Source organism: Oryza glaberrima, chromosome 5 (assembly GCF_000147395.1).
Source record: "Oryza glaberrima chromosome 5, OglaRS2, whole genome shotgun sequence".
Lineage (NCBI taxonomy): Eukaryota > Viridiplantae > Streptophyta > Magnoliopsida > Poales > Poaceae > Oryza > Oryza glaberrima.
The window spans coordinates 17405085-17421926 of record NC_068330.1 but is presented as its reverse complement, the minus strand read 5'-3'; the positions used below and the strand labels follow the sequence as shown (position 1 = coordinate 17421926).

General features: G+C 44.2%; 1 protein-coding gene across 1 annotated transcript; it reads right to left on the bottom strand.

Moving 5' to 3' along the window:
- Window positions 1-3811: 3811 nt before the first annotated feature.
- On the bottom strand, window positions 3812-9435 carry LOC127772698 (pentatricopeptide repeat-containing protein At4g14170-like). Its single transcript, XM_052298652.1, has 2 exons — window positions 7326-9435; window positions 3812-4571 (listed from the first exon to the last, which is right to left on the bottom strand). Exon 1 carries the CDS (start codon window positions 9421-9423, stop codon window positions 8119-8121), a length of 1305 nt encoding a protein of 434 aa, XP_052154612.1. The 5' UTR covers window positions 9424-9435; the 3' UTR covers window positions 3812-4571; window positions 7326-8118.
- Window positions 9436-16842: the final 7407 nt, after the last annotated feature.

The window sequence follows — 16842 nt, the reverse complement described above, 5'->3', positions numbered from 1 at the left end:
ATCTGAATCTTAATCCGTATGAACTAGGGCGTTCATGACCAAGGACTTCAGTGTTTTGCAGGTTAGGTCGATCGGAGAATAACAACAGAGAACATTTACTATGCTGAGTTATAATCGAACTCCAAACAACAATTTTCTCGTTTTCTGTTTAAACTTACCGAACTAAAAAAAATGATGTCTCTTATTAAAAAATTTCTATCTATATATATATATATAATAAATCTATTTTTTATAATAATTATTCCCTCGTCCCGAAATAAATGTAACCCTCTTGTTACTTATTTTATTTTAGAATGAAAGAGGTAATACTTAATTAATTATATGCTAATGAGTTTTCCTGTATCATGTACCTCCAAATCTCCTCCCCAACCTGTTGCTTGAAAAGCTATTTTTTTTTCAGTTCGTGCGAAAGACAAAGTACTTTCTGTAGAATTCGTACGGTACGTTCCAAACAGGACGCAAGTACTTACATCTGGAATACGAATTTTTCTCTCCGTAAAAAATAAAAACCAATCCTAATTACAAACCTGGGTTTATCTTTTTTTAAGGACGAAATAGTAAAGAATGAATAAAAAATTTGAAGGTAGAGAATGAACAACATCCTTATATCCGTTGGATCTAATATGGATGGGTCGGACCAGATCGTTTGTTACCGTTCTAATGCTACAGTACCGTTCCACATTTTTGAAACCGGGCACAGTGATGATATGGACGTGGACCAGACCTTTCTACTACTGTTCTAATCACATTTTTTGAACCGGACACAGTATTGCCACACTGATCTGCATTTTCACCGCTGTGCGCCACAGTTGCTCCACGACTTTGCTTCTTCTTCTTCATCAGGTCAGAAGTTCAGTCAGGCAAGTCTTTCTGTGCGCGTGCGTGACTCGTGCGGCCCTTTTTGTGCAAACCGTGGGGACGGATCGCGCGATAAGGTGAATTATTCGAATCGTCTTTAGCACTCCAAATTCGATCAGGCAGCAGGTGCAGGGTCGTATGGATTTGGAGCTTTGGACGGACCAGAGGAGGGACAGGATTAGTGGGGCTACAGTAAAGCATCAGAGGAATCGCCATCAGCCTATCTAGTAGTACTACTGTATGTTGGGTCTCTTGAATAAGTCGGTCAGTCGTTGTGGTCACCATTCACCAATGTACAAATTAAGCAGGAGATTAAAATACTACTGTACCATTCATTAATGTAGAATGAAAACGGGAAGTGGGTATTACTGATTCGATGACTAAAACGAGAAGAAAAGGATGTAATAGTAAAGAGATTTAGTGAACTTCACTTTAAAAATATAGTTTTTTGGATAAATTTTTGGACTAGAACTTTAGTCTTTAGGGTGAAGGACAGAGGGGAATAATGTTTATGCATGATAACTTGGGTTGGGCTTGGGCACACGGATTACACCTCTAGTCAACTGGACTAAGTTATACCCCTGACTACTTTAATGGAAGCAAAGTGGAAAATTGGCAGGTTAGTAGTCAGAAAGACACATTCAGCGCTTCTGCTAAAGCTAGTAAAGTCTCTTGAAGCGAAGACAAGCATTCCTAATATTTTAGGAAGTATTCCCAATATTTTAGGTGTAGTACTATATGGAGGGCGTGAAGACGTCAACGATTATCCACGGGCCTTACTTTACTGTTTTTTTTTTTGAGAACATTACTTTACAGCTATGATGCTATATCTGTTTATATATACAAGAATATATATATTTTTTACTATATGCACCTACACTCTTCTTCTTCTTTTTCGTTCACAAAAGATATTGCTTATAGCGGTGGTGGAAAATTTAACACTCAGTCTTTACCATTTATTTCTTTTAAAGCTATTTATTTTTTCTAAAGTGGTATAGATATCATACCCTAATACAAACATAAAACACAGTTCCTACTACCCGACTCGTGTGTCACATTGTTGTATGAGTTAACTTTGTTTGAACGACTTACACGAGACGGTGCAATGTTCTATTTATAGAGTAGGAAAAAAATTACAAGATTGCAACTCTGGAAGGTCGTAACTAGGAAAAAGGAAAATATATCATCACCCACACACCGACAGCGCCAATACACAGGTCCGGGAGAAGGCTAGCACCGGACCAGTCGCCGCTAAGTGTGACCGACCGCCACTAGGCCAATAAAGGAATATAGACGAGATCGTCCAAAGAAACGCCTTTACAACCAACACAAAGCCCAACTCTATCTAGAGCGCGCTTGCACCAATCGTTTGAGAGGTTTCGGCAAGGGGATGCCTAGACGACATCTTCAGGGAGAGAAGCGACGGGAAAACCGCCACCGCCGTCCGTTAGGGTCTCAAAAGAGCCAAGATTGGGCTTTCGTCCGGCAACCCCCCTTGAGGAGTGAGACGACACGACAATGCCCTCAGGAGGGGGAATGAACCATCGTTGTTGGCCCGGCCAAGGCCGGGCTGGGTTTTCACCCGCTGCTCACCACTTGCGAGTCCACGCTGATGCACCGATGCTCCACCACTGTTCAAACTCTGCCGACATGTGGGGCCACTGCACCGGCGCCCCCCGCCGGCCAGCCTTCACGCGCCAAAGACTGCGCCACACCCGCCAGCAGCTCCTTGCACCGTGGTCGCCTCCTTCACCGCCAGCCGCGCCTCATCGTGTTGCGCCGGTCTCCTCCACCGGATGCACCTCTCGCGTCAATCTGGCCTCCAGCCCACGGCCGCGCCTTTCGTGCCAAGCCGGCCTCCGTCGCCCCCAGCAGCGCCTCTCACGTCGTGCCGACCTCCTCCACCGGACGCGCCTCTCGCGCCAATCCGGCCTCCCGCCATCGACTGCGCCAAGCCGACCTCCGACCCTCCTACAATCGCTGTCGCGCCGGCCAGATGCGGCCGTCTTCCTTGCCCCCGGCTAGCCGTCCGAGACCGCCATGCCTCCTCCAACCGCAGCCATGGTCACGCCTCCACTTGCCGCCGCTAGCGATCGTCTCACCACCGCTGCCGGCCGCACCACCATCCATTGATGTCACCGGCCACCCGCCGACTCCACCAGCCATCTACCGACCTGCAGCCACCGGCCGCCGCTCGGCAGTGAGCTCCACGCCGCTGTCCCACGCGCTCCGTACTGCCGCCGCGACGGTCGCTCGATCTGGCCACCGGATCCACCTCCGACTCTGCCGGATCCGCCACGCTGACGCCAAACCGTCGCCGTTGCCAACCCTGCCGTCATCGCCATCCCCGCCGCCACCGCCATCTCCACCGCTGTCGTCGCCATTCTGGCCGCCGTCGCCCACACCCCCCTTGCCCCTACCGTTGCCGTCTCCAGCCCTGCGCCGTCGCTGTCCCCACCGCCAGCCGCCACCCCGCTAGATCCGGCCACAGTGGCGCGGATTTGGCGGTCACCGTCGCCGCCGCACTAGAGGCTCCCCTTGCCGCTCGCGCAGGGAGAGGCGTGAAGCCCCACTGCCGCCGTCCTTGCGGCCACGCGGCTTTGCTGGCGGCCGCTCGGGTGGCGGCGAGGCAGAGGAGGAAGGTGGGGGAGGGGAGGAGGGGGTGACCGGGTTGGCCTCACGAGTCGCCCCTGGGGGAGAGCGACATGGGGGAGAAGATGCTGTACTTTATGAGTTAAACTTTATAACACTAATGGATCCATTAGTATATTATAAAGTTAACAAATACTGCATCCATCCAAAAATATTTGACACCAGTGCAGCTTTGTCAGTTTAATACACAAACAGCCCAAAAGCTGAATTAGCGCAACTCTACGATTCCAAACTCATCAAAAGATGGAAGTTGTGAAGAAGTATAAAGGAAATTGCATAGATGCGGAATACTTGCACCATCTTTTCTTAACGGTCTGTTTGGTAACCTGAGGGAAAGGGATTGGGAGTTTATATGAGGGAATTGATGATGAGATTAAGATGGGAATTTGATTTTTAATCCCAATATCTTGTTTGGTAGAGGCGATGAAAATTGATAGGGAGTTTAGTTGGAGATTAGATCATTTAAAAAAATGGATGGATGAGATTTGCTTAGACAAAGTAAAAAAGGAATTCCCTCCCAATTACCTGCCCCTACCAAGGTATTGAAAAGGAGGGAGTTCCTTCCTCAATTCCCCATCCCCATCCTACCAAAATTCCCATGTTTCCCAACCAAACAAAACACTTAATAGCCTTATCCCTCTAAACTCTCAATCCCTTCTAAAAACTCCCTCCAACCAAACAGGCCGTAAAGGAAAAGGTGGGGAAAGGAGCAAAATGATTGGCGCCTGTGGTCACTGCACACAAAATATGGACACCGCAAAAGAAAAAAATGTGGCGACGTCGTTTATGTGATAAAAAAACATAATTTATGATTTTCAATTAAAAGGCAAGAGGGAAAATTGTCCATGATTTTCAAACTAATAAAGGGAATAAAAAAACTAATAAGAGGAAAAAACCTGCACTACAGTACATAATTTACTCAGTGTCACAAAATGTCATTTTCCTATAACTTGTTCGTGGCAGTAGTGCATGGACGTCTGTTTGTGGCAGTGCACTCCCTCAATCGATTCATCCCAAATTCCCAATCTCGGACTCTATAGAAGGTGAAAGGTGCTTACCACCTAACAGGCAAACAGCATATATAGTATTAACACCTACAAGTGCAGTAGTCTGCTACACGAGTACAGAGTAGTAGTTTAAATTTTAAAACCAAGATTTTGCAGCAAATATTCTGTTGTAAGTAGTCTACCTAATTATGAATATAGACATGAAAGGGATCTTCTATCTGCCATGTTCCTTTCCTTTCCGTTTGAAAACTGTCTTGACCAGGCCACACACTTTGTGGCTGGGAAAAATATTTCAGAACTCCATTGGAAATTTCGCGGAATATGTAGGGGAATTGGATGGGAACCCAAGGTAAGCTGTGTTAGTATTTTCTTCAATAATGCTATGTACAGGAAATTAGAAAAGCAGATAGACTACTTGTCTTAAGTCAGGTACTTACATGGTTGGCAGCGTATCCTATGGAAACCAACCATACTGTGCAAACTTTGGAAACTCCCATCAAGATCTCTGGATGGGCATCCGATGGATAGGGGTGGAGGTGGGACAATTTTGTAAATAACCGCCCGCAATTAGCCTTGCTAATCTCCTTTTTTGCAAATCAACCCCCGCACTAACCCTGTTCGGCGCCCTAGGACGCGTCATCCGCGTCGCTTCCTTTCGACTCCGCCTCCCGTGATTCAAGACGACAACGACACCGCCCAGTGAATCGCCAGACGCCGCGAACGCGATGGAGCCCGGCAATGCCATGGACTCTGCGATCGAGTATGCTCGCGTGTCCAGCGACGCCATGGATTCCGGCGCGCGCGTCGACGCCGCCTACCAGTGCGTTTTCCAGGAATACGACGGGGACGCGCTCAAGGCCAACATCACGGCCATGGGGCCCCTGGTGCTGCCCACCTGGGATGAGCTGCTGTTCGTGCTCCTCCTTCCTCCTCTTGCTTGTCTGCTGAAGCTCATCACGGCCATGAAGCTGAAGCTCTGCTGTTGTTTGTTTTCTGCTGTTAAATGTACTCTTAAGATGAATTGAGCAATGTACTCTTGTGCGGCGCCCGCCATGGAATGCTTCTTGTAAACACTTTTTTTTACTAGTGACATCATTCAGCTTATTGCTCCTAATTTTCAGATCAATTGTGCTGCATGTACTTGCCAGGTCAATTTTGAGTTAATCACATTCCATTTTGAGTTATTTGAATATCTGCACAATCGTCTCTGTCCAGCTCGGCGCCCGCGGCATCTCCACTCGGCCAATGGCCACCTTCTCTTCACCACCGTTCACAGTCCCGGCCTTGCTACACTCCATCGCCACCGCTCACGCGACGGTGCCAGGGGCCGTTGCCGGAGAAGGACTGCGCCGCCAACTCACGGGCGGGCGGGCGCGGGCGACTCGCGAAGGAACAACGACGCAGCGAGAAACGAAGGGGCGGCGGGCGTCGGCGGCATCATGTGAGGCCCGCGACCCCGGCGGCGTCTGGCGATTCATTGGGCGGCGACGGCGTCGTCTTGAATCGCGGGAGGCGGAGTCGAAACGAAGCGACGCGGACGACGCGTCCAGGGCACCGGGAAAAATTTGATAATTTGACATTTTTTTCGTTGCCCAATTGCTTTAATTGACACTTGTGAAGATGACATGTGGGACCATCCGAGTGAATGAAAGTGGGCCAGGATGTCAAATAATCAAAACCCATTTAAAGGAGTGTTAAATTATCAAATCTCTCGGGGTTGATTTGCAAAAAATGAGGTTAAGCATACCACTTCGGAAAAGTAGAAAGGCACGGTGTTAAACCACAGGCCTTTAATGGAACTCGATCACTTATTAGACCGATATATGAAAGGCAACCTCTTTAGCTTTTCCACTCCCTCACCACACCAACCACTGTGTGATACTGAACACCCACACAATCTCGATTTTAAAGAGAGAGACTGCCATCGCCATCTCTTTGGACATGCATGTGTTAAGGACATAGCAAGGCTAATTGCAGGCAGTTATTTGCAAAATTGTCCCACCTCCACCCCTACCCATCGGATGCCGGGCTCTGCTATACATACGATAAACATCGTACGATTAGTGTACGATGCCTTCTAACCTCTAATGCATGCAGCAAATATAGGGTCCACAATGTTTCCATGGCCCAATCATTTATTATGCATGACTGGATCGTAACAATTTTATCGTATATACAGCAATTTCCATCGGATGCCCATCCAGAGATCTTGATTGGAGTTTTCAAAGTTTGCACAGGATGTCTGGTTTCCATAGGATACGCTGCCTACATAGTTATAGGGTAAGGAAGACGACGTCATGACGCTAACTGTGAGATATGGTCAACGTGCAAACATGCTAGCCTCGTCTTTCCGCTTATACTTATGTTTATCAGCCAAAATTTAAATTTTCAACCTTAAATTTGAAGTTGATTTTTGAGGTTTTTTTCAATCGAAGTTTATTTTTCAGCCTTTAATTTTAGATCGTTAAGAACACGTATATAAAATTTTTATTTACAGATTAATTTTCGTTTGTAAATATATTGTTGGCTTTTTCAGTTTTGTGTTTTACCTGTGGTGAAAAGAATAGTATAAACATCATGCACATATTCTGTTAGTCTGGTTAGCCTTGTGTTCTGTTTGTTCTGCCTTTCTGGTTTTTAAGAGAAGTTGCTCAGTAAAATCATATGACTAACAGACTAGTGCTGCAATCAACATATATACCATCAAGTAGAACAAAGATGCGGGAAGGCACTTGATTTACACTGATGGATAGAGCACTGGCATGAATAGATGAATGAAATGTTTGCAAGTCGAGTTCAATTACGTACCTGTTGGATGTTGGCTAATCATGTAGAGATCTAACCATTTGCACAAGAGTACTCTTCATTCTTCACAGATCAAGGACTGTAAAATTGAGCAACTAAAGGTTGTCGTCTCATAGAATTGTAGTATTTAAGAATCACATAACTCTTTGAACAGCAGCACAGTTTTAACCTACCACAGTGTCCAGTAGTGACCAAATCCATAACTAACAGTCAATAGAATCCATAACTAATATTTCCTATCTCCAGTTCCCTTCCATCAGACCACGGGCAGAAAACTGAATTAATGGATAAACTCTACCATTTTCTACATTCCCAATGAGTATACTCACTTAAGGGCAATGATGATGAGTACATGAGATAGCTCAACTTAAATTGGAGACCATCTTGTTCAGAAGTTTCAGTCTTTCACCCACACTGGTAACTTGACAAACATGAGCCACACATAGTGGACTGTTTCTCTCCATACTCCTAACTCCTTAGTGACATGCAGGAGTACTGCATGTTTCTAATATGTGATCATCATTTTCCTTTTTTCATCAACCTATTGTCCTTATCAGCTTGAGAAGTGGCTTATTTCATGTCAGCACTAACACAGTAGCTCAAACGTACTTTCATGTATAAAGGGCTTCCATTAAGTCATGATGTTGATATTTTGAGTTGCAAACATGTCCCATTTGCTCTTCCTTTCATTAAGCACCTATATTTACCTTCAAATTATATATTGCACTGAGTGTATATCACCAGACACACTTAACTGCTAAGCAATACAAAATCTGCATCCATTATATGAAATTGATCATCCAGATCTTGGTTCAGAGACATTAACATCAAATTCAACTGAACTATATCCAGGAAGCTTGTCAACTTTTACTTCCTTCATGAAGCCTCTTATTCTCTCTGCATCACTATACCTCCCAGCATCTGAATATATGTTTGCCAAGCTCATGAAGTAACCACTCTTTGAAGGTGACATGCCCATCAACTTCTTTGAAATTCGTTCAGCAGCTTCCATTTCCCCATGCACTCGGCAGGCTGCTAATACACCTCCAAGCATGGCCTCATCAGGCTCGAAAGGCATTTCCTCTATGAGCTTAACTGCAGCAACAACACGGCCATCCCTTCCTAGCGCATCAGCCATGCAAGAGTAGTGTTTGAGCTCAGGTTTCACGCCATGCCGTTTCATCCCCTCGAATATTGCATAAGCTTTGTCAACCATGCCAGAATGCGCACAAGCTGACAGTGCCCCAAGAAAAGTGACAGAGTTCGGTCTCACTCCCTCAGCAGCCATTTCATCAAAAAGCCTCAATGCAACATCAGAACGCCCATTCAGACCATGGCCAAGAATAAGCGCACTCCAGGATATAACATCCCGCCTGGGCATCCCTGCGAACACCCTCTCGGCGAACGCAAATTCTCCGCACTTAACGTACATGTCCACGAGCGCGTTCCCAAGCGACAGAGGCATCCCAGGGAGCCTCCGAATGCAGCATGCGTGAACACTCCTCCCGTGGCGGCGCCACCCAATCTGTCCGCAGGCGAGAAGTGAGCTGACCATGACCACCGCGTCAAGCTGCACCCTGGCCGCCACCATCCCCTGGAAGAACCGCAGCGCCGCCTCGGGATGCCCGCCCTGAGCGTACGCGGACAGCATGGAGGTCCACAGGACGGCGTCTCGCTCGCGCATTCCATCGAACAGCCTCCGGGCGTCGGGGAGGTTGCACAGGCCCGAGTAGCAGAGCACCAGCGCGGACGCCACGAAGAGGTTACCCTGGGCCCCGATCTTGAGGGCCAGCGCGTGGGCGGAGGCGGCGAGCGCCGACGAGCCGGTGAGCGCGCAGGAGCGGAGGACAGGTGGGAGGGTGAAGTGGTCGGGCGGCACACCCCGCGCGAGCATGTCGCGGAAGGCGCGCAGCGCGTCCGCGGGACGGCCCGAGCGCGCGAGCGAGGTGACGAGCGCGCTGAGGGAGGCGAGCGTGGCGGGGGCGGGGGCGGGGGCGGGCGGCGGCATGCCGAGCGGTTGCGCGACGCCGCCGGGCGCCGGAGGTTGGGTTTCAGGGGCCGTTTGGATTGAGGCTAACTTTGCCATAACTCGATTTACCATAATTGTGACAAGCCATACAAAATGTGGCCAATAATTTGTTGGCCATAACTATGGCAAACTTTGGCTAGCAAATGAGAGTATTACGTGTGGGCCAATGTGCTAATAAAGTGTGGATTGACTCAACTGCGGCACGCAACCAAATACTAGCCTAAAAAATTCTGGCACGCCTAAGGTTTGGTGTGGCAAACTGAGGCCACCGACCAAACAGCCCCCTCAGTTTCACCGGTGTGGTTGGGCTGGGGCAATGTGGGCCATATGGGCACTGGTGTTAGTCTACTTCCTCTCCCATGGTCCATGGGTATATCGGCCCACGTACGATTGGTCAATAGAAAATGTGGCCATCAAGCAATGGAAAATCTATACTAGTACTAGATATAGGTCCTGTTCAGGGAACTTGTTCTAGCTGCAGCTTTTCCCAAAAGCTGCTTCTACTAGAAGCTGCCCTAAACAGTCCACAACTTCTGAGAATATGTAGTTACAGATTCTGAAAAATGAACTAAGAAGCCAGAAGCTGGAGAAGCTGGGTTTCAGAGATTTTCCATATTCCTAGAAGCTGGCTACCAAACAGCTGTTTCTCAGAATTTAAAGCTTTCCCGAACAAGCCCATACAACCTTCTTCAATTATTAGTGCCGGTTTCACTCGAGTAAGAAAGCTTGGATTTTCCAACCATAGCTGAGGGAAGTATTATAGACTTTTTCCTCAATGAATTTAGCTGAAATAACGGCACACCATCGCTTTTGTAGTTCTGTTTTGAACGGATTTAACACAGCCTACAATAAATTCACGTCCATCCCAGAAATAAAAAGTCGATAAGCACCATGGCCCGAAAAGAAAGAAGCCCATAGCATAAATACGGCCCACGTAAGTGCAAATATATAGAAGGAAAAAAGTTTACTTAGATCCCTCGTATTGTCATCGAGTTTACTTACAATGAGTTCTGAACTAAAGGTGAGGAACAAGAGTTTAAGATTGCTGATTTACTGCCCGCCCGTGATCAAACAATCTGAAGTTTATTTGCAACTCTATATGTCGTAGTTTATTTTATAGCATTTGCTTTGGAGTTTGTAAAGTTACATATAAATTTTAGTCACAAATAATCTTTTTATTTGGTCATAAACAATTCGGATAGACATATGAATAAGGAAAACAATATGTTTGGAACTCTGTATATCGTAGTTTATTTCGTAGTATTTACTTTTGAGTCATTAAGCATACATAAATAAAAATTTTACTCATAAATATTTTTTTATTTAATAATAAATGATTCGAGTAAACATATGAAATTTTTATTCATTAATAAACAATTGGGATAAACATATCAATAAGAGAAAAGATGGGGCTGCGTGTATAAGGTGGTGTTCTTTTCTCCTGAAGATGAAGATGAAGATTAAGTTTTTTACGTAAAACGGGATGGTATAAACGTATGATTGATTGAGTTTAAATTATTACAAACTTAAAAAATAGATTAATATAATATTTCAGAGCAACTTTCATATAGAAAGTTTTCGTACGAAATACACGTTTAACAAAAAAAAAATCTTAATCTTCATCTGATTCTTATAGAAGAAAAGAACGGAGCTAAGTGGCCTATGCGGCAAGGCGAAGGCCAACACCGGCCGACGAGAACACCACCACCGCTGATGCCGGATGCGTTAACGCGCGGAACAACCACGTTTGCACGTTCCCGGCGCACGGCTTACCGTGCGCTGTTTGCACAGGACGTTTGCTCTCTCGGGCGGCGCGGGACGCGACAGCAACCCGATCGAGCGCCTTAATTTTTCCGGCGAGCGAAAGTGCAACTGCAACCCCGGTACGGTACCAACAAACCCTTTTCGCTACTCATACCGTACCGCTGACGAAACGATACGTTATGGAGTTCTGCTACACAGATAAACTTTTGCATATAATTGTCATGCGTAAAGTAAATATGAACACCATCGGAACACGAAGACGAACCACGGCCGCATGCGTATATAGTGCTGCTGCTCTGTTTCGGCAGGATCGACATGCGCGCGTGTACATATATGTCTACGTGACGACGACGGGAAATGCAAAACCATCGTTGAATTGTTCATGTCGTTGACATAACTAAGAAACGGGCTGATCGAGTAGCGAATTGCCATCTGCGAGAATTGCTCCCTCGTCGATCGTACTGATCGAGCCCACGGCCACGACAATGTCGACGCTTTGTACGTTTTCCATTTTTTTAAAAAACAAGTTGTAGAAAAGTTATTTTTAAAAATCATATTAATCTAATGAATTGTTATGTTTTATGTGTGCGAGGGATCAGCTTCCAACACAAACTAACCAACACAGCCTAATTAAGCTAGCTAGCTAGCGTTTACATGTGTAAACTTGTAATGAATGCACAAGTTGTCCACGTCTCCGCATGCCGACTTCCAGCCCCCCACGGCCAAAATGTACGATCAGTACGTATCCGTCCGATGAAATGACAGTTAGGAAACTTAAGATGATCAATCTACTATGGATTATCCCACGCATTTTTTGTTTTTGAATTTATTTCTTTCCGTATTTTCCCCATTTGAGCGACTTTACTCCCCGTGGAAAGATACCAGATTTATATGTGGTAGGTATTAATTAAGAGCTACCGAATTTTAAATGTTAGAAATTACTTGAAAAAAATGTCTGTGCGTTGCAACAGGTGAAGGTTATTTTAATCTTATTATTGTTATATGGTTTAGTTAAAGTGAAATTAAATGTGGGAATTCGCTTGAATATATATATTTTTAGAAAATTATGAGTTACGAGAAACACCTAGGGGTCTTCCGGCTAGCTCCATAAGGTGGTGGACTAGACGGACCTGGGTTCGAAGTCTCACCCATTTTAATTTTTTGATATTAGGTCCTTCCCTAATATTTGCTTCTTTTTTTAAAGTCATAAGCTACAGTTAGTAGTTCGTTCATCTCAAGTTAGCATGCACGTTTTTCTAAAAGAGATTTCTTATATGAATATGTATTTTCAAAAGTAAATAAACTTTAAAACTGAGTCAAATACGGATATGTATTTCCAAAAGCGAACGAACATCAAACTGAGTCATACACGGATAACGTAATAAAATACCGGCAAAAACATTTTCAATTTTTATAATAGTAGATATTGTCTCTTGATACTTGACGGTATAATTTCTCTTCTTATTTATAGTATGTGCTTCTAGGGATGCGGTAAATGATAAATAAACTCATTTTATTTCTCAACCTAAAGAAATAGAACTAATTAAGTGGCCAATTGATAATCTCACCCTTAAAACCAGGTTCATACCTAAAAAGACAGGATGGAGATAGTACTACCGTAAAATCACCCCGATACCATGGGTTTGAAAACAGCCGACGGTCCTACACGATGTCCCTATTGGTGGAAAAGAAAAAATAAATAACAAAAAAATTCACAATTTTTCCACCCGCATAAAAAATAGTGATTTTTCATACACATTCCGGCAGATGGGCAGCTCAACCACACATAAAAATAGGACCTGATTGTTTAGGAAAATGGTTTTTGTACTAGTGATTATCACAAATTCACAATCAACATTCACCATTCACAATTAGTAACAATCAAGAACAGAGAACAGAGCTCCCATTCACAACATAGATCAACACTTCAAGAGCAATTAAATGAACACGAAATGAGTTGTCGATCTGCTGCTATCTTCACCCAGCTCATTTCGTGTTAATTTATTGTTTTTGTTGATCTGCTGCTAACTTCACCCAAGCCAGATGTCGCTATTGAGTGCTGACCCCTCCCCTCCCTTCTCCCCAGCCTTCCTCCCTCTTCCTTGCCCTCCCAGCATGCTAGCTTGAGAAAGTGGCACGGGGTCATATCCAAGCGTGTCAGGAGAAGGGATGAGAGAGAGGGAAGAGGAGAATGAGGAAGGCAAGTTTATTGTTATTGTTGTCTTCTTATTATGGTCATTGTCAGTTTGCTGGGTTTAAAAAATTTTATGATTCTCGATTGCCTAACAATATATGCACTGCCACCTCGGCACTTAGCATTTGCGAGCCATCTTCCCACCTCCCTTTTCCTCCATACCCCCGTCCTCAGCCGAAATTGGCTAGAATAGGTGACGTGACGTGGGTCAACCAATTAACTTCTTAGCATCCCAAGGACATGTCTCTTAGTCTCCATCCTTGACTAGATGTAGATAAATGAGACAATGGTGGTTGGATCTAGTCAATCGAAGAAGGGGAGATGAGGTGGTGGGAGAGGAGGAGGCTACCACACGTCATCATCCTCCACCTCCTTGAATCCACTGGGGTGGTCATTGTTGAAGCCACCGAGCCATGGCTTTCGTCATCACCGCCATGCCTCCTAGTGCTCTACCCCTCATCCACCACCTCCAGGTGCCCAGATCTGTAGGCAAGAAGTCCCTGCTAGATCTAGCAGTCTGGATAAGAAAGAGGGGATCTAAAGAGGCTCTCACCCCCTCTCAGTGTGTGGCTTAAATTCATCCTTGCTTAGATAGAATCTAAAAAAATATCACTACCAATTTTTGATAAAAACCCACAATATAATTGTTTGTTTGTGGGTTGAACAGTAGAGATTCTTCAGGGCGGAAATTCAATATGAACTGGTAATGCTAAACTGTTATTACCGGTTTTTAATTAGAACCGGTAGTAATAACCGGTTTCAACATGCGTGTTTTTTTAGTGAGGTCATGGTTATGGATATGTAGCACGAGCACTCTTATGATGAATGCAGTGACATGACAAGTGTTGTAAAAATGCTTGATAATTAGAATTTATTTTGTGCTCTAGCTGTTCTTGTGTTTTTGACAATACGCTGAAGGTTTGCTCATCATTTTATTTTGAGAAAATCCCCTATGTACCCATAAAAGTTCACCTAATCCCTTCTATATCTCTGAATTTTACTCAATACCTTACATACTCCTGAATTTTAGTTTTGATCCCTTCCATGCCCTTTCCGCTAGTTGATCGTTAGTTGACCGTTAAATTCTTTTGAAAAAAGTCCATTTTGCCCTTTGCTATGAAGAAACATAATAAATTAATGAAGTATATTGTTGGAATGTAAAAATTTATTGGATGAGACTATTATATTTATGAGTATGTGATGCACCATATTATTTGTGACAAATTTACTTTTACATATGATATAAAAAGTTAATACTTATTTATTAGTTATTAAAAGTTCTTTTATGTAGCATATGTGTTTTCATAATAATACAACAGATTTGTTTATTACTATCAGAACACATATGCTAAAAAAATCTTTTAATAACTAATAAATAATTATTAATTTTTTTATGTCATATCTAAAAGTATATTTATCGCAAATAATATGGTGCATAACTATCTCATAAACATAATAGTCTTTCTATGCTCCAACAATATACTCTATTAATTTATATGCTTCTTTATTCAAAGGGAAAAATAGACTTTTTCATAAGAATTTAACGGTCAACTAACGGTCAACTAGCGGAAAGGGCATGGAAGGGATCCAAACTAAAATTCAGGGGTATGTAAAGGATTGAGCAAAATTCAGGGGTACCGAAGGGATTATGTGAACATTCAGGATACACAGGGGATTTTCTCTCTTATTTTATTGAAAGAAAGAAACGGATATTTGCAGTGGTGCGGAGTGTCTAGTCCACCCAACTGTTTTTGTTTTGCCTGGTCGACGACCTCACAGGCACCGGTGGATTTATTGCTCCATGACCGCGGACAGATGTCCGGGCTTTTCATAAAAAAGAAGAAACTCAAAAAAATGTTTTCTAATGATTGAAGGTATGTTTTGTTTTAATAAATGCTAGATGTGGTTTGGTTTGCATGTATCTAGTTTTATTATATACATATATTTTTTTGCGGGATATATACGTTTATAAAATCACTGTCCGTAGACAAGGTTGTTAGGTTCCTTCCAAATTAACCATGCTCTAGTGTGATAATTGTATCAAAGCCTTGTTGCTGTCCCTTTGGTACCATCTTCCGACTGTCGCACAACCAAGCGTGGAAAGATACAACGTTCAATGGCAAGTAGCTTGTGTGCCCGAGTGCGTCGAGATTATCTACCATAGCTGCCTCGATTTAAGGCAGTCCACCAAGATGTGGTCAACGGTTTCCTCGTGTTGATCGCAAAGTACACAATGACCTGGATGAGGTAGCCCTCGATTGATCAGCCTGTAACATCAACGTAGCACCACTAGCCAGAGGAAGTATCTGCAGCGTGGTGGTGCCAACGATTTCCAAATGGGTGATGATTAGAAGGATATCAGTTATGCGTTTGCTAATTCTTCGAGCTTTCCCATTTCCAAATGAAACAATTGGGTGTAAAATCAAAGGTGTTTTTGATTATTATTCTGTGATGAACAATTGGCATTGGAGATTATTGGTTTTGATATTTGAAATTTATTTGCGAACTGGTTTTGGAGATGATTGAAATTTTCAGGTGATCTACAGGCACTGCTGGATATGTGGTCCGGTCAGACCAGGCAGTGATTGCCAGTCAGACCAGCTTGTATTGCGCGGTCAGACCGGCGCAGCCCGCGGTCTGACCGGCCGACACTGTGTTGGTTTCGGTTTCGGGTTGTTTATTTGGATATCCGTGATTGTTTCATGATTATGGCTTCTAGATGATACTATGCATATGTAATACTATTGTTTGCTACTAATGAGTCAAGTTGGGGATAGCTTGGTCTCGGAATATGGTTTCTTTGTTTGTTCTATGTGTAGGTGACTCGATGTCGGGAGAGTATTTGCGGTGATGGACCAGGAGTCGGCTTGGGGATAAGACGATATCCATGGTGGTCAGAGATCATGCGGGACACTAAGGCTAGAGTTTAATGCACATGGTTGGTGAAGATTCCATATGACATACGATGGAGGTATTGCGTGTGTATGGGATGCGGGGTCAAATTTGGAAGGACTCCAAATTTGGTATGATTGGTTATGTAAAGTTTGTTTTTTGTACGAGAAGGTTCCCTATGGGGATTAGGACTTCTAGTATGAGTTTGGTTCGTGGCTTTATACTGCCTACCTCATGTATAAATAGGGAGGGAGCGTGAGGTTTCCCGGTATCGCTTTTGCGAGGGGTTTCGAGTTTAGTCGATATTTTTGTAAGGAGTGTTGTTGGTGCATTTTGTAAACACAGAGAGAATCAATAAAGTCATCATCCATTTTAAGAGTTCTTCAATTTGTGTTTTCTTGGGTTCGGCGGTTTAACCGGCAACATACCGGCGGCAAGGCAGCGGTCAGACCGGCGACGGAGACAGGAAGCAGAGGCAGATCATCTTCGGTCAGACCGATCTACATCGAATTTGAGGGTAACTTTTTATTCCGCGAAAAGTTTGTGTTTTTGGGCATACCGACCATTCACCCCCCTCTGGTTGACTTAGTTCTTGTGCTTCGATCCTACAAGTGATATCAGAGCCTTGTTTTCTTCTTTGA